Source organism: Microtus oregoni, unplaced genomic scaffold (assembly GCF_018167655.1).
Source record: "Microtus oregoni isolate MIOR12 unplaced genomic scaffold, Mior012 000003F_ref0000135, whole genome shotgun sequence".
Taxonomy (NCBI): Eukaryota; Metazoa; Chordata; class Mammalia; order Rodentia; family Cricetidae; genus Microtus; species Microtus oregoni.
Window position 1 is genome coordinate 6,640,004 of NW_024543062.1, and position 26,924 is coordinate 6,666,927.

General features: G+C 52.4%; 2 protein-coding genes across 4 annotated transcripts; both read left to right on the plus strand.

Annotated features, from left to right (window-relative positions):
• Nucleotides 1–676: 676 nt before the first annotated feature.
• Nucleotides 677–20,930, plus strand: Slc12a9 (solute carrier family 12 member 9). Of its 3 annotated transcripts, none has more exons than XM_041649191.1 (14): nt 677–840; nt 5,052–5,274; nt 5,470–5,604; nt 6,453–6,584; nt 9,267–9,575; nt 10,380–10,487; nt 10,610–10,721; nt 12,457–12,614; nt 12,733–12,815; nt 13,656–13,780; nt 13,934–14,126; nt 14,277–14,451; nt 14,967–15,113; nt 19,670–20,930. In XM_041649191.1, the coding sequence occupies exons 2-14, from the start codon at nt 5,094–5,096 to the stop codon at nt 20,554–20,556; spliced, it is 2,745 nt and encodes a 914-aa protein (XP_041505125.1). In that variant the 5' UTR covers nt 677–840; nt 5,052–5,093; the 3' UTR covers nt 20,557–20,930. The 3 variants fall into 3 exon arrangements, with proteins under 3 accessions (XP_041505125.1, XP_041505124.1, XP_041505123.1); XM_041649190.1 differs by lacking the exon at nt 677–840 and adding an exon at nt 4,186–4,312; XM_041649189.1 differs by lacking the exon at nt 677–840 and adding an exon at nt 4,373–4,418.
• A 173-nt stretch (nt 20,931–21,103) lies between these two features.
• Trip6 (thyroid hormone receptor interactor 6) lies at nt 21,104–26,251 on the plus strand. Its single transcript, XM_041648559.1, has 9 exons — nt 21,104–21,522; nt 21,772–21,899; nt 22,013–22,138; nt 22,413–22,796; nt 23,282–23,375; nt 23,459–23,628; nt 24,521–24,699; nt 24,900–25,020; nt 25,137–26,251. The coding sequence occupies exons 1-9, from the start codon at nt 21,414–21,416 to the stop codon at nt 25,266–25,268; spliced, it is 1,443 nt and encodes a 480-aa protein (XP_041504493.1). The 5' UTR covers nt 21,104–21,413; the 3' UTR covers nt 25,269–26,251.
• Nucleotides 26,252–26,924: the final 673 nt, after the last annotated feature.

The following is a 26,924-nucleotide window of genomic DNA, read 5'->3' on the forward strand; positions in this document are numbered from 1 at the left end:
CTCCCTTCCCGAGCCTTTTGTTTGCTGGGTTTTCAGGAAATTGGAGGGGTGGTGGCCAAGGGCTCATCTGCTCTAGGGACCTGACATGGTCGTGGTGGAGGGGGGAGAGACAGAATCACCAGACTCTGGGGAGCTCACGCTGGGAGGGAGGGAGGATGGGGGTATCGCCAGGAAATTATTATTTGAGGTCTCGTTTCTGAGTTCCCTGGTTGATTGGACTTCCTGATCCGCAGAGGAAAGAACAGATTATGTGTGTGTTTGGGAAGGAGAGGCTGGGCTGACACCGAGGTCACTCAATAAGTTGGCAAGGGGTTGACACAAAGGGTTTGGGGGGGGGGGGAGTTTTTGAATGCCACAAGTTCATCCTTCTGCCTTGGATCCTGGGGTCCTCAAGAAGTGGGGAGGTCGCAGGTAGGTCAGATCATGCTGTCTCTGGGGTTTAGGTGTTTTGCTTTTTTTTTTTCCCCCTCTCTTTTAAAAACCGGGAGGAGGTCCAGTGCATAGACCCAGAGTTCCCGCCTTCCCAGCATGCAACTGCAGAAACGACGCGGGTGAGGACGCTCTGGCGCATCAGCGTCCTCTCGTTGATTGCCCTCTTTCTGAAGCCATCCTGGGCGCCGCCATAGTGCCTTCCCTGAGGGCGTGGCCTGTGCAGTCACGTGACGAGCAAGACCTTGGCTAGAGCTGCTTACTGTGGACTGGGGGAGTCAGAGGGATTCTACAGCTGCAGTCTAAAGGCATGGCTTCTATTTACTTATTGGAGCCAGGCTGTCCTTGAACTTGAGGTCCACTCGCCTCTGCCGAGTCAGTGCTAAGAGGAGCCACCGTGCCCAGTTTGAGGTTAGTGGGAGTGTCTTAATTGTGAAAGGGGAAGAAAGAGACTAAGTAACTAGATTAATCCTGTGTTGTAGCCTTGGAGAAAGCATTCTCTTTTTAAAAAGTTCTTTTCATCCAAAGCTACAGAGAAACACTGTCTCAAACAACCAAAAAGGAAAAAAAGGTTTTTTAGATTTATTTATTTACTCTAAGTATATGAGTGTTTTGCCTGCCAGTATGTATGTATGTATGTGCACCATGTGCACGCATGTTGCCCAAAGAGGTCAGAAGGCATCAGGTCCCCTGGAACTGGAGTTTGAACCATCATGTGGGTGCTGGGAACCGAGCCTGGGTCCTCAGCAAAAGCAACAAGTACCCTTAATAGCTGAACTATTTCTCCCACCCTAGACAAAACATTTCTCAACTCACCAGCGGGTCTGTATGTGAACTGGAGCAGGATTTTGGCCCAAAGGTTAAAAAGGCAGCAAAGCAGACAGAACAGAGCTGTTCCAGCTCATCGTCATCGTCAACTTATGGGATCTAGAGTCACCAAAGAAATAAACAACCCCTGGGGAGGTTCATGAGGGCTTTGGTGGGGAGACACACCGCACTGTAGCCTGGCAAACCGTACTGGGGACTGAATGAAAAGGAGCGAGCAGAGCGCAGAAACGCAGCGTTCATCGCGCTCTGCTTCCTGACTGGATGCCACACCACGTGACCCAGCAGCCTCCTCGCTCCATCTGCCTCTCCGTTGTGAGCCAAAACAAACTCTTCTTTCTTAGGTTGCCTTTGCTACAGTAATGTGAAAAGAAACCGAATATAGAGGCCAAGACTTCTCATCCAGTTTCAGCCACCCTTAGGACGTTTGCTAGCCCAAGAGAAGCATCTTCGCTTGTTACAAAGGCAGCCCTTATCGTAACCCACGGGAAGTGATATCTCCAGCAAAGCCCCTGGGAGATTCATCAGATTGCCCAGCTGTGGGCTTCCGCCTGATTGTGAAGTCAATTACAGTGAAGATAATAACCAGATGTGCTGCTGTACTCCTTTAATCCCAACACTCCGAGGCCGAGGCCGAGGCCGAGGCAGGTGGATCTCTAAGAGTTCAAGGACAGCCTGGTCTACCGAGTGAGTCTAGGCCAGCCGACAGCTAACTAGGGAGACCCTGTCTTACAAAAAGATTATGAAGCTGGAGGGTGAAGGCTCCTCCCCCCTTTCCTCTCCTCCTTGATGCTTTGAAAGAGGATCTAGTGTAGATGAGGCTGGCCTCGAACTGACTACTTAGACAGAGATGACCTTGGAGAGGGGCTCGTTGTGAAAGGATCCTGATTCTGCCCTGATGGGCTGTCCAACATTGGAGCTGATTCTGGGTGGCTTACTGAAGACATTTCATGGGGTAATTGTGGGACTTACAGTCTGAAGCGAAGCGTAGAGGTCCAGGCTGAGCATACACCTTAGAGCTGGTATACATGTGGCATTCATACCTCTGAGTGCGGGCAGGGGGGTCAGGAGTTCAAGACCAGCCTGGGCTTCATGACCCAGTCTCAAAAATAAACAAAACCACACTTAAAACATGAACAAGAGCATTTGGGTGTGGTGTTTTGTGCCCACCTTTCATCCCAGCACTCGGGATTCAAGGCCAGCCTGGTCTATGGAGCGCATCCCAGGGCAGCCAGAGCTACACAGACAAACCCTGTCTTGAAACAAAACAAAAGACAAAAACTATAATCAAGAAAGAATAAGGCAGGCATGATGGTGAAATATCTATAATCCTAGCACTTTGGAAGTGGAGGCAGGAAGGTCCTCCTCAGCTCTACAGCCAGCCAAGGTCACTTAGGAGGCTGGCTGTCTCCACCACACAAACGGGGAGGGGTGCGTCTAGAGCACTTTTTTTTTTTTTTTTTTTTTTTTTTTTTTTACTGGAGTACACGTCCTAGCTTTTAGAAATTATACAAAATCTCTAAAAATTATGACTGAAACACGGGTAGCAGAGATGACTCCGGAAATGCCAGATTTATCCGTGGCAGAGCCACCCTATGAGTGTGTCCACCTATGCTCATGCATGTGGGAAGCCAGAGGTCAAGGCTAGAGGTTTCTCAGTCACTTTCCCTTTTCTTTCTTATGATAGGTCTCTCCAAGGTGGATCTCTGTGAGTTAGAGGCCAGCCAGTTTCATCTACAGAGTGAGTTCCAGGACAGGCTCCAAAAGCTACAGAGAAACCCTTTCTCAAAAAACCAAAAAACAAACAAAACAAAAAACCCAACAAAAAACAAAAAGTAAAAAACAAAAAACCCACAGTAGCAGCAGCAGCAGCGCTCACAGAACGGTTATGTCTATTTAACAATAGGGGGAAATCAGTGAACATGCATGCATACTTAAAGAGTATGTTAAGGTGTGTGTGGTTGAGTGCTATAGCTCTCGCTGTGCCTAAGGGGGGGGGTGTTTAATGGGGGCGGCGGTGCTCTTTCAGGAAAATAAACTATTAGCATCGGGATGTGTTCCTTACCTGGAACCCCAACACAGAGGAGGTGGAGGTAGGGAGATCAGAAGCATAAAGTCCTCGTTAGCTCCGTAGCGAATTGAGAGGCCTAGCCCAGCCTACATAAGGGCTCCCTTCCCCACGCCCACAAAAAAAGAAAGAAAGAAAAAAGAAAAGGAGTTTACACGATTAGCTCATCTCTCAACTGCTCTTTTAGGAGGGGTGTTTTAGTTAAGTCCCGTTTTATAGAAGAGGAAACGCTGTTAGTGAGACCTGTAAGGGCTGAGGAAGGGACACCAATTTGAGAGTTGCGGGGGGGGAGGGGGGGCGTCACAGATTTACGATCTTTGCCGACAGGCACAAAAGCAGGCAGGGCAACTTATCCACTAGGACCTGCGCCTGGATGGGGGCTCACGGCTCCCTCTGGTGGCCGAAAAGAAGAGCGCAGCCCGCGGGCTGAAACTGGGCGAGGAGAGAGGGTCTTCTCCGGGTCTGAAAGGGACGAGGCTGGAACCCCGAGGACATTCTAGGTCTCTGGAGAGACTGGACTGGTACGACTCCGGAAGGCGCTGACCGACGTCGCTCGCAGTTCCCAGCCGCACACCTGAGTCAGGTGCCGCGGTTCCGCCCACTCCAGGCCACTTTTCCCCAGTCGCCACACGGTCCTCGGAGCTCGGAGTGGAGTCGGATCCGCTCCTCGGGCATCCGTTAGCATCGTGGTAACGGGGGACTCTTGGGATCGTCACCCACTACCATGCAGATGACACCCGGGATGCACGTGGAGCAGTTTGGCTGGCACAAGCAGCTTGGCAGAGTGCAGGCGGGGCTTGTGCGTGGGCCACGCCTTTGGGGCGGGGCTTGATCCGGGACCAATGGGACGCCTTACTGGGGAGGGCAGGCTCCGGGCCTGACATCCCGGTAGCCCGTTTGCTTTTTCCGGGCCCCTCGCCCCCTCCTCCGCGCGTAGCGGAGCCCCCCAGGCGCGCGGGGATCACTCCGGAGCAGCTGCTCCGTAGGGTGGTGAGTGAGCGCCCTGCGGCATCCAGCTGCAGGGTGCGCTTGGCCGGCCGCAGCCAGGTCTCTGGCCCCTAGGCATCCAGTTACTGGAGCAAGTGGACAAGAACGGGTGGGTGGGGGAGGAGGACCCTGGGGACCCCGTGTGGCGAGATGCCAGCTGGCCTGCGTGCGTGTTTGGACAATCGGTGGCTCTATTTGGACTGATAGAGTTTGGGGGAGGGGGTGGCTCTCGTAGGGATTAGAAAAATCTGGTTACGATTGAAATGGGTTGAGAGACAAGGTTGATGGAGGGTGGAGCTTTGAAAGTTTCTTATTGCCTATGTGTGAGATGCTTTTCGGGGGGGGGGTGTACTTGAGGGGTGCAGCTTAGGACTCCGGAGTTGGTGCTTACAGCTTGTCGCTAACTTCCCTTTGGGGAGATCTCCTTCCTCTCTTGTTGCCAGTTAAGAAGAGACCCGGTGTGACAGGGAGAAATCGATGTTCCTTTTGCAGATCTGCTACCTCTAGTTTTAGGGGCATAGAGCTAAGAGCTGAAAGAGGCTCTGATTACTTATACCCCGGGGTCGGAGAGTATAGGGGAAGTTGCTGGGACAGTTTTGAGTTTCTTTACCCTGTGTGGGTGTGTGTCCTTTGCAACTGCAACTCTTCTTTTGAGGAAGCTCTGAGTGTTTGATCAGGGTTTTGTTTGGGAGGAAACGGTTTTGTGGAAATTGCTTTCCAGCCCCCCAAACCTCTTTTACAGGTCACCTGGCTCTTTTGTGGCTTCCTCTGCCCATGCTCAGCTATGGCCAGCGAGAGCTCCCCTCTGCTGGCCTACAGGCTTCTGGGGGAAGAGGGGGCTGCTTTCCCTCCCAATGGAGCTGGAGGATCTGGAGTGGCATCAGCCCGAAAGCTCTCCACCTTCCTGGGTGTGGTGGTGCCCACCGTCCTGTCCATGTTTAGTATCGTTGTGTTCCTGAGGATTGGTGAGTCTGGGGACAGGCCAGGCTCGGGCTAGGGACGGTCCCTAGTTGATGTGGACAGATGGAGGGAGGACAGAAGGGAAAGACCTCCGGTGGTCTGGTGTGTGGCTCTGCTGTGGGACTCTACTACCCAGTGAGACGGGGTAGGGGAAGAGGCTGTAACTTTCCCATGTGACCTGCTTTTCTCCCCCTCTTCAGGCTTTGTGGTGGGCCACGCTGGGCTGCTACAGGCCTTGGCCATGCTCCTGGTCGCCTACATCATTCTGGCACTCACGGTCCTCTCAGTCTGTGCCATTGCCACCAATGGTGCTGTGAGAGGGGGTGGAGCCTACTGTATCCTCCCACTTAGGTGAATTGGGTCTGGGTTGTTCTGTCTTCCCAGGTGTGTGTGTGTGTGGAGGGGGAGGGACCAGTATCTCCTGTCTGAAAACAGGCCACATGTTTATGAATGGTGAACACAGGATGAGATGATGAAGGCGATCTGCACTGTCTGGTCTCCTGACAATCTTATCAGTTAGCGGAGGCTGTGGCTCAGTGGTAGAGTGCCTGCCTGGCATGCCTGAGGTCCAGGGTTTGATCCCCAGTCCTGCTCCTCTCTAACAACAGCAAAAACCATTAATAGTCATTCTACAGCCAAGGAAGGAAGTGGATCCCGGGTGTGGAAATGCAGGCCTGTCACCCTGCATACCTGGGAGATGGGAGCAGGAGGATTAAAAGTTCTTGACCATCCTGGCTTGCAGAGCTAATTTAAGGCCAGCCCGGGCCACTAATGGAGACCTTGCCTCAAAGTAAAAAGAGTGGGGATGCATCACCATGCCCCTAATCCTAGCACTAGGGAGAAGGAGGCAGGAGGACGAGGAGTTTGAGGTTATTCTAGGCTACAATGTGAACTGGAAGCCAGATTGGGCTACTTGAGACCCTGTCTCAAAAAACAAGACAAAATAACGGGTAAAAAGAGAACAGGGTAAATAGCTCAGGGGAGAGAACTTGCCTAGCAGGAGTAGGAAAATGGAGAAGATTGTGTATTCTTGCCATTTACTCAAAGATACAAGACATGGGTACAGGGTTGCTGAGAACTGAGCAGGAAACCTGCGGGTGAAGCTGAGAGGATCAACTTATGACCCCTTCCTCCATTTCGGTTTCTTTTCCCTTAACGCTCAACCCCCTGCTTCCACTTTTAGTCATGATCAGCAGGACCCTGGGGCCCGAGGTTGGCGGCAGCATTGGCCTCATGTTCTACCTGGCTAACGTCTGCGGCTGTGCCGTGTCCCTGCTGGGACTGGTGGAGTCTGTGCTGGATGTCTTCGGGGCTGGTCTGTACTCTCCCTGTCCTGGTCTGGGGGGATGCTGAGTTTTCCAGGGTCTGGAATTACGGAGTCATGTTTCCCAAGATGCACACACTGAGTCTTCTCTTTGTGTGGTCTGCCTTCTGCAGCACCTGTAGGCGACCGAGTACTCGTCTCGGTCCCCAGGGCACTCACCATCTCCAGGCATGTCCAGCCTGCAGCCCTCTGGCCGCATGTGGCCAAGGATAGCTATAAATGCTCCCAACACAAAATTTTAAGCTTACGTACAACATTAGATTCTTTTTAGATATGCATGTCTTTTTCTTTTCTTTTTTTTGGCCGGGGGGGAGTGGCAAGTATGGGGTGTACATGTGTGATGTGTAAATGTGTATGTGTGGGTGAGCCTACAGGAACATGCCAATGTGGAGGCCGAAGGTCAATGTTCTCTGTCTTCCTCTACTGCTCTTTACCTGGTTCGAGTATTCATTAATTGTTTTATTGTTGTGTGTATGTCAGGAGGACACACACCTACTATGGTTTGAGTGTGGAGGTCACAGACAACTTTGTGGAGCTGGTTCTCTCCTTCTACCTCTGTGCTATTTCGGGGAACCAAACTCAGGTCCCCAGACTTGCTTAGCAACATTGTTTACCCACTGAGCCATCTTGCCTGTCTTATTTTTTGTGCACAGTGAAGTTAGATTTATTAAGGAAAAGCAAGAAATATCTCCAAAAAACCAGGCATGCTCCATTGACTGCACCGCCTAGCCAGTTAGCTCCAAGGCCCTGCCCGGCTTTGCCCAACCAGCACTGCTGAAGTAACTGACAGATACTTGCCATTGAGCCTGGCATTTGCATGAGTGTTAGGGATCCAAATTCAGGTTTTCACGCTTGCACGGCGTCTTAGCTAGGGTTACCATTGCTGTGATGAAACACCGTGACCAGAGCAGCTTGGGATGGAAAGGGTTACACTTTGACTTTTCCGCTTCCACACTGTGGTCTGTCACTGAATGAAGTCGGGACAGGAACTCAAACAAGGCAGGAACCTGGGCAGGAGCTGATGGAGGGGCCTTGGAGGAGTGCTGCTTACTGGGATGCTTTAGAACCACTTCTGGTACCCAAATCTGTATTTGCCAGGGTCTAGAGTATATAATCTCTCTATCTGGGGATTTATTATACTGATTTACAGGCTGTGGTTCTGCTAATCCAACAATAGCTATCTATGAATGGAAGGTCCAAAATCCAGTAGTTGTTCAGTCTGTAGGCTGGATGTCTCTACTGGTTTTCTGTATAAGCCAGAATCCCAAAGAAGCAGGCTCCAATGCCAGGGAAGGAGTGGACTTGCTAGCAAGGGTGAGAACAAGCAGACAGAGAGACAGAGAGCGCCCTTCTTCCCGGTCCTTTTATAGGCTGCCAGCAGAAGGTGTGGTCCAGATTAAAGGTTTACCTTCCCACCTCAAAGATTAGAAGTGGGTTCTTCCTCCTAATAATTTATCTTATAAAAAAAATTCCTCACAGGTGTGCCCAGTCATTCGGGTTTTAGTCAAATCCGGATGTAGTCAGGTTGACAACCAAGAACAGCCGTCACACATGGCAGGCACTTTACCAACTGAGCCGTCTCCCACCTTCTTTTATTTATTAATTTTTTAAAAATTTATTTATTTATTATGTATACAATATTCTGTCTGTGTGTCTGCCTGCAGCCAGAAGAGGGCATCAGATCTCATTTCAGATGGTTGTGAGCCACCATGTGGTTGCTGGGAATTGAACTCAGGACCTTTGGAAGAACAGGCAATGCTCTTAACCGCAGAGCCATCTTTCCAGCCCTTATTAATTTTTTTTAAAAATAAAAAGCCTCATGTATCCCAGACTGTCCTGGAGATAACCTTGATCTCCAGACTCTCCTGCATCCACCTCCCCAATAGTTACAGGCATGTGCCGCCATGCCTCGTTTTGTGTGGGGCTAGGAATGAAACCCAGGCCTTTATGTATGCTAAGCAAACACTGCCAACTGAGCTACAGATCCAGCTCTCTCTCTCTCTCTCTCTCTCTCTCTCTCTCTCTCTGTGTGTGTGTGTGTATATAGTAGGCAATGCCATGTGGCCTTCTGCTGGAGGTCAGAAGACAACTTGTAGGAACTTTTTCTTCTACCATGCGGGTTCTAGGGGAGTGAGCTCAGTTTGTCTGACTTGGCAGTGGGTTTGTTTACCTCCTGAACTATCTTTGTCTTTGTTTTGTTTTGTTTTTAGAGACAGGGTTTCTCTGTAGCTTTGCGACCTGTCCTGGAACTAACACTTGTAGACCAGGCTAGCCTCTAAGTCACAGAGATCCTACTGCCTCTGCCTTCTGAGTGCTGGGGTTAAAGGTGTGCACCACCACCGCCTGGCCATCTTTGTTTGTCCCTTTATGAGATTAAAAAAAAATTTGTGAGGAGAGGAGGTTCTTGAGAAGGATTTGCTAATGACAGTGTCATATTGCAAAGTCAGAAGATTGGACATGCCTGGTTTTAGTCAGACAGAATGTTCTAATGTTCTAGAAATTTCCATAGCAAGATTGGTACCCACAGGGGGAGAGCGAAGATGCTGGAGTTACCCTGAAAGGGATACAGGATAAATGAGGTCTCTAGTAGCAGATGGGTAGAGGGGGTTATTAGTTAGGGCTGGGTGTCTCCTTGGGGGTCTGGTCTTTTATCTCAATCCTGCTTTTTTCCAGATGTCACAGGCTCCAGTGGGATCCGGGTTCTACCCCAGGGTTATGGCTGGAATCTGCTCTATGGCTCTCTGCTGCTTGGCCTTGTGGGTGGCGTGTGCACACTGGGAGCTGGACTCTACGCCCAGGCCTCCTTTCTGACATTCCTGTTGGTTTCTGGCTCCCTGGCCTCCGTGCTGATCAGCTTTGTGGCGGTGGGACCCCGGGACATCCAGTTAGCGCCCCGACCGGGCACCAATGGTTCCTCTGTACCACCCCGGTATGGCCACTTCACTGGGTTCAATGGCAGCACCCTAAAGGACAACTTGGGCGGTGAGATGAACACGCCAGTGCCGGGGGTGTGTGGGGGTGTGGGGGGGAGTGTGGGGGTGTGGGGGGGAGTGTGGGGGTGGCTTGAGTGATGGGTGGGCCTTGGGATCCCTGGAGGTGTGGCTGGGGAGATGCTTCCGTGGTTAGGAGTGCCCAGCACCCAGGTCAGGCAGTTCACAGCACCAGCTTCAAGGGGTACTGACACTTTCTGTGGCTCCTGTGGGCACCTGTACACACATGGCACAACCCCTCCCCCATACTTATAATAAATCATACAAATAAGCCTTAAAGACAAAGATCCCAGGAAAAGCTGTGGATGTAGCTCAGTTGGTAGAGCATGTGCCTCGCTCGCACAAAGCACCAGGTTCTCCGCCCAGTACCACGTCAGCCACTCGTCTCGCGGTGGTCCACGCTGTGATCCCAGCACTCAGGGAGTAGAGGCAAGAGGAACAGAAGCTCGTTCTTCATCCTCAGCTGCACAGTGGATTTGAGGCCAGCCTGAGAAGCAGGGAGGAACAGGCTAAGCGTGGTTTAAGCAGAGAAGGGGGAACCTGACCTTGATTTGGGGCTGGGGAAGGCAAGAGCAAGCCCTGCAGGTACTGTGAGCTGGGCGGGTGAATTCAGATAGGAGTTGGGATGGAGGAAGAGACCCAGGAGACCCATGAGAAAGTACAGAGGAAAATGGGAAGGAGGCGACGCGTGACCCCCGCACAGCTTGGGCAGAAGTCAGGGCTGTGGAGGGGAGGGATGGCAGGGCAGAGATGTCTGGACCACCGAGAGGGATGCTGACATACTCTTCTCTGTCAGCTGGTTATGCTGAGGACTACACCACGGGCGCCATGATGACTTTTGCCAGTGTCTTCGCTGTCCTCTTCAATGGCTGCACCGGCATCATGGCTGGGGCCAACATGTCAGGTGAGAGTCTGCTCTTGGTGGTGGGTGTGTGGGTGTGGGGGGTTAAGGTTGCTACCGTGAGCGAGATAGGTGTGATAAAAAGGCTGGCCTCTCTCTCTCTCTCTCTGCTCCTGTCCCTCCAGGGGAGCTGAAGGACCCCAGCCGGGCCATTCCACTGGGCACAATCATTGCCGTCGCCTACACCTTCTTCATCTACATCCTGCTCTTCTTCCTCTCCAGCTTCACCTGTGACAGGTACGTGGTGGAGGGAGGCAGCAGACTCTCACTGAAGCTGAGATACTGTCTCCCACTGGGAGAGAGATGGTGCCACCCATGGTGACGGCTATAATCAGCCTGTCACCAGCAGCTGCGATGCAACTGCTTGAATTGTAAGCACTTTGGAGTAGCAGAGGCAACCGGGGTGTGGGGGTGGGATGGGGTGGGGAACGCAGGTCCTTTCTAGTAACGGACGATTTTTTGTTTGTGTTTTCTTGTTGGGGTGATAGAGTAGGTTATTATGTTGCCCAGGCTGGCCTTGAACACGCAGTCTTCCCACCGTTCTTCCGGAGCAGTGTGGCTACAGGCATGCACAAGCATGCCCTAGTCGTGTTTCTAGTCATTTGTATTTGTACAAATGTTTTGCCTCTTGGTTGTGTACTGTTGGGAATGACGAGCTCCAGGGAGATCAGAGATAACCGATGGATGCCATGAACACATCTGGGCACCTCTGAGGTATAGGTCAGACTTGTCTAGATGTCAGGGCTATATTCACTGAGGAGGAATTTATTTTGTATTAAATTCTTATTTTTCGAGACAGGGTTTCCCTGTGTAGCCTTGACTGTCCTAGAACTCACTCTGTAGACCAGGCTGGCCTTGAACTCACAGAGATTCGCCTGCCTTTGCCTCTCAAGTGCTGGGGTTAAAGGCCACCACCACCTGATTTTGTATTAAAATTTTAAAAAGTGTGTGTGTGTAATATGTGTACATTCCTCTCCAAAGCTAAAGGGAGGTATCAGGTATCCTCTAGTACATTCTTACTCTTTTTTGAGGCAGGGTCTCTCACTTTGTAGACTTGGCAGTCCTGGAATTCGCTCTGTATACCAGGCTGGCCTCAAACTCACAGAGATCCACCTGCCTCTGCCACCCCAGTGCTGCCATCGATAGTGTAGTGGTGGTCCCGTTCCTCCCACCCCCCTCTCATCTGGCTTCTCTTTATTTTGAGGCAGGGTCTCTCACTGAACCCAGAGAACCTTGTCTCCTGTGGGGCTACAACTATGCTTGGCTTGTTACATGGGTGCTAGGATCTAAACTCGGGTCCTCATGGTTACCAGGAAGTTCTTCTAACTGCTAAGCTATCTTTCAGCCCTTTTAGCTCGTGCACGGCTGCCCTTGAACCAGAGATTCTCTCATCCCTCCCGCAGATGTGCACTATCTTTCCTGGCCTAAACTAATTCTTTCTTTCTTTTTTTTTTTTTTTTTTTTGATTTTTGAGACAGGGTTTCTCCGTAGCTTTTGGTTCCTGTTCTGGAACTAGCTCTTGTAGACCAGGCTGGCCTCGAACTCACAGAGATCCGCCTGCCTCTGCCTCCCGAGTGCTGGAATTAAAGGCGTGCGCCACCTCCACCCGGCTAAACTAGTTCTTTCACAGGGTTTTATCCTATGGTTTTACACTCATGGCAATCCTCCAGCCTCAGCCTCCCAAATTCTGGGATTACAGGTGTAAGTCATCCTGCCAGGCTCTAGGACCTAACTTCTTTTGTGTGTTTTTGAGGCAGGGTATCAGATAACCCAGGCTGGCCTCAAACTCCTTCTATATAGCTGAGACTGGTCTTGAACTCCAGATCCTCCTGACTCTTCGTCCTGAGTGCTAGCATCACAAGGCCCCCTCTGAGACACAGCTCTAGAAACACAGTGTCAGAAGTACCCTTTCTCATGAGGACCTTATGATGGCTCGCTGACGACCCCTACCTCTTCCTTTTCTTCCTGCTAGGACCCTGCTTCAGGAAGACTACGGGTTCTTCCGTGGCATCAGCCTGTGGCCCCCACTTGTGCTGATTGGCATCTACGCCACGGCACTCTCGGCCTCCATGAGTTCTCTCATCGGTGCCTCCCGAATCCTGCATGCCCTGGCCCAGGATGACCTCTTCGGTGTGGTGCCCTCTGGGTCTGCGTGCTGCTCTGGGCTTGCCCTCCTGGGTCTGTCTTTGGCCCCTCTAGGCCCAGACTCATGTGTCTGGTATGATTCTGTTTTGTTTTTTTTTAACAGGAGTCATCTTGGCACCGGCCAAGGTGGTTTCTGGAGGGGGCAACCCCTGGGGTGCTGTCCTGTATTCCTGGGGCTTGGTGCAGGTAAGTCTTCCTTTCAGCTGCCCTGACCTTCACTGTCCAGCTAGCAGACTAAGAACCCATCTTAGGTCTAGATCAGAGGTATAAATGAAAATAAGGACATAGGCTAGCTAGTGTTGCAAACCTGTAGTCTGAATTTGGGGGTAAGGGAGTGGATTGAAACTGAAGCCAGCCTGAGCGGCATGATAAGACCCAGCCTAAAAATAAAGTGGGTATCAAGGCATAGTACCTTAACACTCAGTAGGTACAAGGATTGCAACAAGTGTGTGGCCAGGCTAGTCAGTTAGAGCATAAAAACAAAACACAGACAAACACGCATGAATGTATGTACACACACACAGAAACACACACATGTACACACACATGCACACACGCACACACACATGCACACAAAGAGACACACATGCACACACACAGACACATGTACACATGCATGCACACACATGCACACACAGATACACACATGCACACACGCGCGCGCACATACACGCACACACACAGACACATACTGGCACTCTTTGGGTTATGCTGGCATTTATTGTTATTTATATTGAGACAATCTCAATATGTAGCCCTGGCTGTCCTGGAACTTGAGACGCACTCCAGAATGGTCTAGAACTCATACATGTCTGCAATGGTTGCTCAGAATTGAGTGTGTATATGTGCACACCTATGTGTGGAGGTCTGAAGACAGCTCCAGAGAATCGATTCTCGAGAATGTGAATTCCAGGGATTGATTCACACTGTTAGACTCAGCAGCAAACATCTTTATCCACTGAGCCATCTGGCCGGTCCTTGGAATTGGCACTTTTGATTAACGCTCACCTCTTGGTCTGTTCCCAGTTGGTCCTGCTGGCTGGGAAGCTGAACACATTGGCTGCCGTGGTCACCGTCTTCTACTTGGTGGCCTATGCCGCGGTGGACCTGTCTTGCCTGAGTCTGGAGTGGGCTTCAGCCCCCAACTTCCGGTGAGAAACATCAATGCCTGGGAGAACCAAAAAGAAAGGAGGAACAGGAAGGAGGGAGCCTCAAGGGAGAGGATGGGGGACTAGAGCAAGGGACAGGTAGGTGTTCAGGGCCAGCCCTGAGTGTTCTTCCTTCCCTCCGTCTGCCCATCCCAGCCCCACCTTCAGCCTGTTCTCCTGGCACACCTGCCTGCTTGGGGTGGCCTCCTGCCTCCTGATGATGTTCCTCATCAGTCCTGGGGCCGCTGGTGGGTCCCTACTTCTCATGGGCCTGCTTTCTGCTCTTCTCACCGCACGAGGAGGACCCAGCAGTTGGGGCTATGTCAGCCAAGCCTTGCTTTTCCACCAGGTTGGGGAGCCCTGAGGAAGGGTGGGAGGTAGTCTTGGGACGCTTCCTGCTCCTACCCCGGAGGGCTTGAGTTACTATCTGAGAAGAGCCCAGCGGCAGCTGCTGAGCAGAGCTCTTCCTGTCCCCCTCCCACCTCTTCCTGCTTCCCAGGTGCGCAAGTACCTGCTCCGCCTGGACGTCCGCAAGGAGCACGTGAAGTTCTGGAGGCCCCAGCTGCTGCTTCTGGTGGGAAACCCTCGGGGTGCCCTGCCTCTGCTACGACTAGCCAACCAGCTGAAAAAGGGGGGACTCTATGTGCTGGGCCATGTCACTCTGGGAGACCTTGGTGAGTGACTGTTCTCGCCCTTGTCCCTCCTTTCTTCTGTGTCAGATGCCCCATGTTTCTGTCCAGATTCACGTAGGCTTTGCGCTCTAGGAAAGAGTAAATGATTTAAACAACTCAGGTGTTGCTGAACTACATCCCCAACCCCTCACTGGGGGATTCTAGGCAGGTGCTCTACCATTGAAATACTTTACTAGAGCTGGGGCTCTAGTAAAGAGTAAATGACCTTGGCCAATAGCTGCTCCCCCACCCTGTCTCTCCTCTCTCTCTGTCTCTCCCCTGCTTTTGAACTGCTGAGGACTGAGTCCAGCACTGTGCACATGCTGGGCAAACACTTCACTAATGAGCTAGATTGCCAGTCCTTTTTTGTTTGTTTTTGTTTTTGTGTGTGAGGTAGGTTCTCGCTACACAGGCCAGCTGGTCCTGAATCTGTCATCCTCCTGCCTCCGTCCCCTGAGCACTGGGGTCAGGTTGTGTCACTGTACCTTCACCGCCTTCTCTCCTTGCTTTCTCTGCAGATTCCCTACCGTCAGACCCTGTACAGCCACAGTATGGCGCATGGCTGAGCCTGGTGGACCGTGCCCAAGTGAAAGCCTTTGTGGATCTCACACTGTCGCCCTCTGTGCGCCAGGGGGCTCAGCATCTACTACGGATCTCTGGCCTTGGTGAGCTGCTCTTCTCTGTCTTCAGCCACGTCAGCGGCCCCTTTCCATCTCTGCCCCTTCCTTCAGGGAATCAGCTAGATTGTGGCTGCCAAAGGGACTCGCCACACAGAGCAGATAAGACAGGAGCCAGAGATAACACTGGCCACAATGTCTGATTGGAGATGTGGCGTAGACAGGGCATGATGTTGGCGGCTAGCTTTAAAAAAAAAAAAAATTACATTTAGCGGGGCAATGGTGGTGCACGCCTTTAATCTCAGCACTCTGGGGGCAGAGGCAGGCAGATCTCCGAGTTCGAGGCCAGCCTGGTCTACAGAATGAGTTCTAGGACAGCCAGGGCTACACAGAGAAACCCTGTCTCGAAAACAAACCAAAATTATACTTAATCATTTTTGTGAGTGTGTGCGTGCATGCGCAGACACATACATGTGCAAGCATGCTGCAGTGCATGTGTGGAGGTCAGGAGACAGCCTGCAGGAGTCAGTTCTCTTCATATGTCATCTGAATGCTACAGACTGAACACAGGTCATCAAGGTTGCCACAGACACCCAATGCACCGCTGATCCGTCTTGCTGGCCATGTTTTGTTTTGTTTTTTTCCAAAGACGGGTCCAGTGGAGCTCAGGATTCCCTCTGTAACTGAGGATCAGAGGCCTGCAGCACTGTGCCCCCTCTTGGGGGTGCTAGGGATGGAACTCAGGGATTTGTGCATGCCAAACAGAACTCCCTAAACAGAGAACCATTCTCAGCTCTTTCTTTTTTCTGAGGCAACAAGTAGAGAGTATGTGGGCTCTGGGGAGTATTTTTTCTTTTTTTTTTTTTTTTTTTTGGTTTTTTCGAGTCAGGGTTTCTCTGTGGTTTTGGAGCCTGTCCTGGAACTAGCTCTTGTAGACCAGGCTGGTCTCGAACTCACAGAGATCCGCCTGCCTCTGCCTCCCAAGTGCTGGGATTAAAGGCGTGCGCCACCACCGCCCGGCTTCTGGGGAGTATTTTTCCAAGGAGAGTGGGAAAATTGTTTTGAGACTTTAGAAGGCCCCATTAAAACGGAACTTCTTTTGTCCAAATACTAACTGGGCTAAATCTTGTTTAGTGTCTGAGACCCAGTGAGGCTGGGGAGATGCTACTGCAGATAAGTAGATGCTCGTTAACCACCGGAATTCAGAGATGGGGAGAGCCCTGAATACTGCTATGGTCAGCAAAGGTTTCGTGGTGAGATGCTAACTGAGCCTGGCCTGCAAAGACTCTGCAGTCGGGAAGCCGGGGTGATGGTTCATGCCTCTTGTCCTAGCACTTGGGAGTCTGAGGCAGGAGTTCTAGACAGACTGCGTTTTACAGCCAGACCCTACACCAACAAACAGGCAATCAAGGTGGCAGGAAGGAGGAGAACGGGGTTCCTAGGTTACCAAGGATACTTGAGGGTATATGGGAGTGGTGCTTTCAGATAAAATAGAGTGTTGCTGGCTCTATGACTCTTCCTGTCCACACACTCACACACATTCACACACACACACACTCACACACACGGTTTGAAGCTAGGGCTTTGCTTAAGTTAGGCAAGCGCTCTACCGCTAAACCATGTCCCCAGCCCCTCACTGGGGGATTCTAGGCAGATGCTCTACCACTGAGCCACACCCTAGCCCCTCACTGGGGGATTCTAGGCAGGGTCTCTACCACTGAGCCACACCCCAGTCCCTCACTGGGGGATTCTAGTGATACTTTACAATTAAGCTACATCTCACCATTTTTTTTTTTTTTTTTTTTTTTTTGGTTTTTCAAGTCAGGGTTTCTCTATGGTTTTGGAGCCTGTCCTGGAACTAGCTCTTGTAGACCAGGCTGGTCTCGAACTCACAGAGATCCGCCTGCCTCTGCCTCCCGAGTGCTGGGATTAAAGGCATGCGCCACCACCGCCGCCCGGCCTTTTTTTTTTTTTTTTTTTTTTTTTTTTTTTGAGACACAGTCTCACTAAGTTGTTCAGGAGAACCTCAAATTTGAGATCCTCTTGCCTCAATCTCCTACGCACCTAGGATTACAGGCCTGCACCACCACGTAGCTCCAGCTCTGGGACTCATATTGCAAGGCCTGCAGCCTTGTACCCCAGGCACCTCCATGCTCAGTCACCTCCATCCCAGTGTCTGTCATCTGAGCAAACATCTCCTTCTTCAGCTGCAGTCAGGCAGGCTAAAGGTCAACAATATTGAACTTCGCAGGGCTTGGTGCTAAGCAGGGTTCGGTAGCACCTCTGGGTGGTGGGTGATCAGTTTGGCTTGCTGGGTCACGCCCAGCTGTTCCCTCCTGCTAGCAGGCTCAGGGATCCACTGAGTACCATTTACCCCTGGAGCGCTTGAGGGCCTTTGCTCTTCTTCTCTGGAAGGGTTACTGTACTAGTGACAGTGACCCTGAGGAAGATGCTGTCAAAAGAAAGGGGCCAGGGAGCTATCATAGATGTCTCATAGCTGGTATAGCTATGGCTGTGCAAAGCAAAGGACCCGAGTTTGGATCTTAGTACCATGTAAAGGCCAGGCACCTCTGTGCCCATTGAATTCCAGCACTGGGAAGGTGGAGACTGGAGTATAGTCCATGGGGTGGGGGAGCTGGTGTGGCCCAGGCAGTGAGCTTTAGATTCTGTAAGACCCTGTCTTAAAAAATAGGGTGGAAAGCCCGGCGGTGGTGGTGCACGCTTTTAATCCCAGCACTTGGGAACAGGTAGTTAGATCTCTGTGAGTTCAATGCCAGCCTGTCTACAGAGTGAGTTCCAGCACAGTCAGGGCTACACAGAGAAACCATCTGGAGGTGTTGGGTGGGGAGACCTGGTAAGATGGCTCAGTTGATACAGTGTTTGCAGCACCAGTCTGGCAGCCAAGTACCCACAGGAGGTTAGCAGAGAGCTGACTGCATATCAGGCCCCGGTGTGAATTTGAATTCTCTGTGAATTCAAAGCTAGCCTGGTCTACAAAGCTAGTTCTAGGACAGCCAAAGCTGTTACACAAAGAAACCCTGTCTTGAAATACCAAAACCAAACCAAAACAACGAAAAAACTAAAACAAAACAAACTCCAACAACTATGGTCAGGAATTTGAGTGGCCCATGTTTTTCCTGCTGCACCCTTGGGACTTTGGGGAAAAGAGATTTCGGTCACTGAGGTTGGTCCAAGCTGAGTTAGGTAGGTCAGGGAACTGCCTCTAGTGTGAACAGACATTTTTACCTTGCACCCAGGCCCTTTCAGGCCAGAGCCTTTAGGCCAGTGACTTCATTGGCGTGGGGCCTGAGGTCCTTCCTTATCTGTAAAGGAGAGAATAAACAGTCTTATCTCACAGCGTTGCCGCTAGGTTCAGATGAGGTGAGCGCCTTCTCCAGGATCTGGCCTCTGACAACACCAGATGCTCTGTCTCCTCTTGGGTACCAGGCTGCAGACCTCTGTCCTTAGAACTTTGCCACAGGAGGAAGCTGCAGAGCCCAGCTCACTCCCATCCTCCCCTGGAGGGATCTGGGATGTCATGAACTTGATCGGTCAGGCTGATTTTATTTTACTCAGGCCTGGTGATGCAGGCAGTAACCTCTGCTACCGTGGAGGCTGAGGCAAGGAGGGTTGCAAGTTCAAAGCCAGCCTGGGCTACAGAAGTCTCATTTCCTCAGTAGAGTTCAATTTCAATCTCTGAGTTTTTGTTTTGCTTTGGTTTTTGTTTTTTTGTGACAGGCTTTCTCTGTGAAACAGCCCTGGCTAAACTGGAGCTCACAGTGTAGAGCAGGCTGGCCTCGAACTCACAGAGATCCACCTGCCTCTGCCTCTCCAGTACTGGTATTAAAGGCAAGCGCCACCAACCCCTGGCAAATCTCTGGGTTTTTGTCAGTTTGTTTGTTTTCTGGTTGAGACAGGCTTTTGCTCTGTAGCCTGCGCTGCCTGAAATGTGTAGCCCAGACTGGCATCAAACTTGTAGTAATCTCCCTGCCTCAGTTTCCCAGTTGCTTGGGTTACAGACTGGAGCCATCACGCCTGGATGAAATGGCCTCTCCTAGTGTGAAAAGGATGTGCTGTTTTAAAGTCTGTGGTGGTTAACAACCAACCCTAACCCTAAAAGAACCCAGAGCTAGGGCTGTGTAGCTCAGTGGTGGAGCATTTACCTAGCATGCGTGAGGAAGCCCCACGGTCCATCCCAGCCCTCCATGAACTTCACAGGATAGTGGTGACGAACACCTATAATCCCAACACTTGGAACTGGGACTGGGAGCATAGCTCAGTGGTTGATTGTGTGGGTGAAACACCAGGTTCACTCTCCAGTACCACTCCCCCCACAGAGGAAAAAAAAATCCTAATGTGAAATTTACATATTTAAAGTGGAGGAGATTATTCCTAGAGATAGTCAAACAAATGCATGTGAACGTGTTTAAGAACGCCAAATCGTTGTGCAAACGGGCGTATAATGTTGCTGTAAGGGGGCCCCAGCCAAATAAGATGCCATACCTCATGGCTGACCTAAGTGTGAGTGGGCGCATTTTATGTGGTGTCAACTCAACCCTCAGCCTGATTTCTGTTCCTTCCTGTCTTCCTTTTTTTGCCCCTAGGTGGCATGAAGCCCAACACGTTGGTGCTCGGCTTCTATGATGACACCCCACCCCAGGACCATTTTCTAACAGACCCAGCCTTCTCCGAGCCTGCAGAGGGCACCAGAGAGGGCGGGTCGCCTGCCCTGAGCACGCTGTTCCCTCCACCTCGGGCTCCAGGGAGCCCCAGAGCTCTCAGTCCCCAGGACTACGTGGCCACGGTGGCAGATGCTCTCAAGATGAACAAGAATGTGGTTCTCGCCCGGGCTTGTGGGGCTTTGCCCCCAGAGCGGCTAAGCCGGGGGTCCAGTAGCAGCGCTCAGCTCCATCACGTGGACGTGTGGCCCTTGAACCTGCTGCGGCCCCGGGGTGGGCCCGGCTACGTGGACGTCTGTGGCCTTTTCCTGTTGCAGATGGCTACCATCTTAAGCATGGTGCCTGCATGGCACAGTGCCCGGCTCCGGATCTTCTTGTGCTTGGGGCCTAGGGAGGCTCCTGGGGCAGCGGAGGGAAGGCTGCGGGCTCTGTTGAGTCAACTCAGGATCCGGGCAGAGGTGCAAGAGGTGGTGTGGGGTGAAGGGGCCGAGACTGGGGAGTCTGAGGAGGAGGAAGGGGACTTCGTGAATGGTGGTCGAGGAGATGAAGAGGCTGAGGCTCTGGCTTGTAGTGCTAACGGTCTGGTGCGTGCCCAGCAGGGGCGAGGCATGGGAGGAGGCCCTGGGGGGCCAGAAGGAAGGGATGGGGCGGAGGGACCCACTACAGCCCTTACCTTCCTGTACCTGCCTCGACCGCCGGCCGATCCTGCCCGCTACCCCAGATACCTGGCGCTGCTGGAAATCCTGAGCCGTGACCTAGGCCCCACCCTTCTTGTTCATGGTGTCACTCCGGTCACCTGTACTGATCTCTGATGCCTGTTTATACAGGGTAGAGAGGGCCCAGGCCCATTCTCAACAATGGACCCCTTATGGACCCTGCCCTCCGGATGATGTTTTAGAGGGACCACGGCCTTCTTTGGATGGGGGGGGGGCATAGTACACTAATTCGGGTGGCCGTCCTCATTGTACATGGGACGACACCGCGGCCCTGTCCCTGGCCTGCCTCCGCTTCCTTCATTGGTGCCTTGACCAGAGGGGCTGGTCTCTTCTGTGACTCTAGGCTACCTCAGTGTCCCCATCCTGGCCACAGACGCACCGCCTCCCTCTCCTGACTTCCTTGGGTGGTGATGTTTGTGTTTTGTCTTATTTTTCTAACTACTGATCATTAATAAAAGACCAAAACACTACGTGCTGGTGGAGCCCTGCTGGTGGGTAGGTGAGAGGGGGCGGGTGGGAAGGCAGAGATCTGGAAGGGGGTGGAGACCAGAAGCCTTTGGAGTCCCGGCCAAGAGGCTGCCACGTGCAGAACCGGGGCAGGGATCACAGAGAGTTGCTGGGCCGCAGCCTCTCTAAGCAGCATGCAGCCCACCCTGTGGCTTGGCTCCGGAGGAGGGCGGTTCTTTCTTAACAGGAGGGGGCCAGAGAGAGGAGGGATTGCAGATTAGGGTTTAAGGGGACCACGTGACCCTCCCCCAGGAATGCGGTGACGTCAGGGGGCGTGGTTGTCCCCAAAATTGGGGAGGAAGGGGAAAAAAAAGCCAGAAAAAGTTTCTTTGCGGGAGTCCCAAACGGGGCGGGGGACGGAAGGGGAGGAAAGGGGCTCAAGGCTTCGGGCTCCGGGCTTGTGGGGGCCCTGACCTCTGTCTGGAGTGGAGTAACCATTCCAGACCATGTCGGGACCCACCTGGCTTCCCCCGAAGCAGCCAGAGCCCTCCAGAGTCCCTCAGGGAAGAGCGCTTCCCCGAGGCGCCCTGGGGCCGCCACCGGCCCACGGAGCAAGTAAGTGTTCCTCTCTTTCATACCCGGGAGTGGCGGAAGAGCCACTGGCCGGCCACTCTTCGCCTTTTCTTCCCTGCCCGGCTGCTTCCTGCTGTCTCTTCCCCAAGCCAGAGGCCCCTACCCTTGTGCAACCTTCTCTGACTCCTATCCATTCCCAGACGCCCCAGGTACGTGAAGGAGAGGCGCCCCGAAAAGGGCAGCCTTCAGGAGGTACCCCGTCTCCATTCCCACGTCTGTTCTCTCTTACAGCACTCCAGCCCCACCCCAGGGTCAATTTTTGCCCCCTCCCACCTGAACAATGTTACCAGCCTCCGGGGGTACCGGACGATCGGGGGCCTTCCTGGGTGGGATCCCACGGAGCACCCCAGCGCCTGCAGGTGAGACTTGGAGGTGAGGGTAGGGTATGTGGGTCTCTTTCTCGGGGTGAAGGTGAGAGAAGCCCAGGGGTTGTGGTCTATATTTGTTCTCCCTGCTTTGGCTCTGTCTCCAGGGGCTCCCGCCAGACAGGGGCGTCATCCGCCCTGGAAGCCTGGATGCTGAGATCGATTCGCTCACCAGCATGTTGGCGGATCTGGATGGAGGTCGCAGCCATCCTCCTCGGCGACCAGACCGACAGGTCTGTGTCCTGTGTCCTCTTTCTGCTTCCCCGTCCCCAGTCAGTTCCCTTTTGTGGATTCTCTCCTCAAATCACCCTTTCCACTCCCCACCTACCCTCCTTGCAACTAATGGACGCCTGGCTCCAGGAAGCCCAGGAAGCCCGAGCTTCCTTCTTGTCAGGCCTTGTTCCTGGGAACTTGTCAAAAGTCATTGCTTCCCCGGGGCTCCCACCTGGCTTGCATGGATGGTGAATCTGGCCTTACTCACTGTTTCTGCATTGCTTGTCTCCCCAGGCTTTTGAGGCCCCTCCACCCCATGTTTACCGTGCAGGCTCCCTGAAGCCCAGTGGAGGTGCGGGTCCAAACCCTATGCTCCCAGCATCCCCTTATGGCGGACCTACCCCAGCCTCCTATGCTACCGCCAGCACTCCGGCTGGCCCTGCTTTCCCTGTGCAAGTGAAGGTGGCTCAACCTGTGAGAGGCTGTGGACTGCCTAGGCGGGGAGCCTCTCAGGCCCCTGGGCCTCTTCCGGGCCCCCACTTTCCTTTGCCAGGCCGTGGTGAAGTCTGGGGGTCTGGCTATAGGGGTCACCGTGAGCCAGGACCAGGGGTTAAGGAGGAAGCTGCTGGGATACATGGCCCTGCAGGAGGAGGAAGAGGAGGCGGGCATGGGCCCCAGGTAAACCGGGATGGGGGTCAGGGGGCACTGTGGTTTGTGGTCATTGATTGGGCGGCTTGGAGGCTGGGGGTTGCTTAGGATGCTGGTTTTAGGGCTGGGGATATGGTTCAGTTTGTAGAGTGCTTGCTTAGTATGCAGGAGCCCCCAAGGTTCCATCCACAGTACCACATAAACCAGGCGTGATGGAGGTAGAGGCGGGAGGATCAGTACATTAAGGTCATCTTTGGCTACGTAAGGAGTTCCAGGCCAGCCTAGGCTGTATGAGACACTGCGCAGAGATAAATAAATGAATACATCGTTCCTGGTTTTACAATACTCAGGTTAAGGGTCAAGACGGCCAAAGGGAAGGGGTTAGGGCTCCCCACCGCCCCCAGCAGCTTCTGAGAGATGTTCTCAGAGGAGATTTCAGGGTTCCTGATCTTACGGATAAGTTATGATTATCAGAGACTGTAGGCCGCCCCGCAATGCCCTGATTCTCACTGTAGGTCCCCTTAAGCCAACCTCCGGAAGAGGAGCTGGAGAGACTGACGAAGAAGTTGGTGCATGACATGAGCCACCCGCCCAGTGGGGAGTACTTTGGTGAGCTGGCCTGGTGGGCAGGGTGGGAAGAGGGTGGGGACGGTGGAGCTGTGCAGACTGATCTCATGGCTCTCCATCCTCAGGTCGCTGTGGTGGCTGTGGCGAAGATGTGGTTGGCGATGGAGCTGGGGTTGTGGCCCTGGACCGTGTCTTCCATATTGGTTGTTTTGTGTGTTCTACCTGTCGGGCCCAGCTCCGGGGCCAGCATTTCTACGCTGTAGAGAGGAGGGCTTACTGTGAGAGCTGCTACGTGGTGAGTGGTTAGGCTGGGGAGAGGGGGCTGAAGTAAGCATCACGATGGGCAGGCGGGCTCCCGTCTAAGAGAGATGGGGCACATGTTTCTAAAGATCAGTTGGCCCATCAACCAAAAGAGCATTTTGGGTTTTGTTTCTTTGGTTGCTAGTTTATTGCTTTGGGATAATATGTCGTGTATCCCAGGCTGGCCTGAAACTCTTACGTATATAGCTAAGGAATAATTTCTTGCCTCTATCCGTGGGGTTTGGGGATTCCAGACATGTGCCACCAGGTGTTTTAGGGGTGCTGGAAATGGAATCCAGGGCTTCAGGCATGCTAAGCAAACACTTTACCAACTGAGCTTCAGCCCCCAGAGCAAGGAAGGAGTTAAATGTGGATACCAGTTGAAGGGGGTGGGGAGAGCAGCTGCTCGTTTCAATTGAGAGGCCTTCCTTCCTTCCTTCCTTCCTTCCTTCCTTCCATTCTTACTGCCTTGTTCTCATGGATTTTTTCCTTCCTTCCTTCCTTCCTTCCTGTCACTGTGTAGCCCAGGCTGGCCCTGAAGTCATGGTCCTCCTGCCTCAGCCTCCCGAGAGCTAGGAAAACAGATGTGCGCCAGTCCCCATACCCAGCTCGAAGGCATTTTAGGGTTGAGGTCATTTGTGAAAGTCTGACAGCGTTCCTCAGAGGCAGCCATTACTGGTGACTCAGCCTACTAGAGAAGGAAGTGTGTGGAGGCTTAATTCCTTGTCTGGAAGCCACAGTGCTGGGATAAGAACCGAAAGATGCACGGTCACCTCCCACTGAATCCTGTGCGGGAGCTGAGCTGCGCACAGCAGATGGGTGGGTGGCCAGCGAGCCTCCCTGGCTGTCGCTGCTTCTGTCCGACCTTCCTTCCTCTTTCCTATTAGGCCACCCTGGAGAAGTGTTCCACTTGCTCTGAACCCATCCTGGACCGAATCCTGAGGGCTATGGGGAAGGCTTACCACCCTGGTTGCTTCACCTGTGTGGTGTGTCACCGTGGCCTCGATGGCATCCCTTTCACTGTGGACGCCACCAGCCAGATCCACTGCATTGAGGATTTCCACAGGTCTTGCCTTGACTCGGAATGTTTGACCTGTCCTGTCGCTTCATGTTCCTTTGTGACTTCTGGTCCTCTCTTTCTTTGACATCCCTTTCTTTCCCAATCCTTCTCATTTCCCTCCCCTTTCCACTTTCGCTCGGCTCCATTGTAAGCCTCCCGTGCGGAGGGAGGGACCTGAAAGCCCCTACGGTTCCCTTCCACCTCAGGAAATTTGCCCCACGGTGCTCGGTGTGTGGTGGGGCCATCATGCCAGAACCAGGTCAGGAGGAGACGGTGAGAATTGTTGCTCTGGACCGAAGTTTCCACATTGGCTGTTACAAGTGTGAGGTGAGGGGTCCCTGGATGAGAACAAGGGCTTTGCAGAGCCCGGGATGCTGCGGGAGAGCACTAAGGGGAGACACAGCGCTCTCGGGCTAATGGGAAGGTATTGTTTCTCCCTACAGGAGTGTGGGCTGCTGCTGTCCTCTGAGGGTGAGTGTCAAGGCTGCTACCCGCTGGACGGGCACATCTTGTGCAAGGCTTGCAGTGCGTGGCGCATTCAAGAGCTCTCGGCCACTGTCACCACTGACTGTTGACTCTTCCTGGAAGTGCCTGCTGCGATCTTAGCCCTGTCCGTCACCTCCCCTGACACCCACCTTTACTGTTTGTTACCAAATGCTATTGCCTCTTCCCCTCTTTGTGAAATGATACCCCCTGAAGGGTTTAAAAGGACTCGTGAGTCTGCCGTTTCATTGGGATCTTAGGGGAGGAGGGCTGTGTAAGCCTCAGATTCCAGCACTTGGGAGTTCGGGGCCAGCCTGGTCTACATAGTAAGGTCCATGCCAGTGAGGACTCCGTAGTGAGATCATGTCTAAAACAAATATCTTACACTTTATTTATGTTTTTTTTTTTGAGATAGTGTTTCTCTGTGTAACAGCCCTGGCTGTCCTGGAACTCTCTTTCTGGACCATGCTGGCCTCGAATTAATGGCGATCTTTCTGACTGCCTCTGCTTCCTGAGTGCTGGGATTAAAGGTGTGTGCCACCACGCCTGGTTGCTATCCTGCTATCCTATGCTTCTGTTGTCATTACATCGTTAATTAGCCCATTTATTGTAGGCTGTGGATTCCTCAAATGGTTCATTGCTACTGCTCTTTCAGTTCCTTCAGTCTTCTGACAGCAGACTTGGCAAGCCATGTTGCAGGTCAGGGCCCACCAGCCACGGTTCTAATGCAGGAACCCCAGTGCCAGGCTTGGTGGCACACACCTAGAAATAGGCCTTTTTCCTCATCTTGGTCTTGCCCTGGAAGGAGCCGGTGCACTTGACAAGCTAGCTGATTTCAGTTTTCTTTGCTGTTTTTCAAAGGGAGTCAGTATAGCAGGTCCTGTGACGCTGACCTTCTCAGCGCATTTAACTGTGATGTCATGACATAGGCTAGAGCCACATGAAGTGCTTTTTATTAAGGACCAGTTCTGATGTATCCCAGGCTACCCTTGAATTTGATACACAGCTGAGATAGCTGAGGCTGTTCTTGAACTCTGGATCCTTTTGTCTTCACTTCTCAAATGCTGAGATTATAGGAATGTACCACTGTGTCTGGCTGCTTTTTTGGGGAGGGTGCTGGGGATGGGTCTGGGAGACATACACATGCTAAGCAAATGCCCTACCACGAAACTGTACCCCCAGCCTCCCTCTCGCCTTGTTTGGTTTCTTACTTCCTAAACCCAGGTTCTTTCATATGGTAGGCAAGCATTCTAACTCGAGCCATCTACCGCCACTGCTTCCCTTATCTTAAACTATGTGTGGATAAGCTGGGCGGTGGTGGCGCACGCCTTTAATCCCAGCACTCGGGAGGCTGAGGCAGGCGGATCTCTGAGTTCTAAGCCAGCCTACAGAGTGAGTTCCAGGACAGCCAGGGCTAAACAGAAGGGGAAAAAAATTGTGTGTGTGTACCTATGTGTGGGTATTTGGGCATTTGAGCATAGTGCCCTTGTAGTCCAGGAGAGCTCTCAGATCCCCCGGAACTGGAGTTTACCCGTGAGCCACCAGACATAATGAAACTGGTTCTCTGCAAGATTAGGAAGTTCTCTGAATCACTGAACCCTTTTCCAGGCCCTTTTGTAAATGTTTTTCATTTCTTTTTCTTTTCTTTTCTCTTTCTTTCTTTCCTTCTTCTTCTTTTTTTTTTTTTTTTTTTTGAGGCAGGGTTTCTCTGTAATTTTGGAACCTGTCCTGTAGCTCTTGTACACCAG

Excerpts from the sequence above, each read along its gene's own strand:
- Trip6 (XM_041648559.1), top strand. The coding sequence starts at position 21,414 with ATGTCGGGACCCACCTGGCTTCCCCCGAAGCAGCCAGAGCCCTCCAGA. Across the intron at positions 21,900-22,012 it reads GAGCACCCCAGCGCCTGCAG|GGGCTCCCGCCAGACAGGGG; the intron begins GTGAGACTTGGA and ends CTCTGTCTCCAG. Across the intron at positions 25,021-25,136 it reads TTGGCTGTTACAAGTGTGAG|GAGTGTGGGCTGCTGCTGTC; the intron begins GTGAGGGGTCCC and ends TTCTCCCTACAG.
- Slc12a9 (XM_041649191.1), top strand. The coding sequence starts at position 5,094 with ATGGCCAGCGAGAGCTCCCCTCTGCTGGCCTACAGGCTTCTGGGGGAA. Across the intron at positions 9,576-10,379 it reads CCTAAAGGACAACTTGGGCG|CTGGTTATGCTGAGGACTAC; the intron begins GTGAGATGAACA and ends CTTCTCTGTCAG. Across the intron at positions 13,781-13,933 it reads GCTTCAGCCCCCAACTTCCG|CCCCACCTTCAGCCTGTTCT; the intron begins GTGAGAAACATC and ends TGCCCATCCCAG.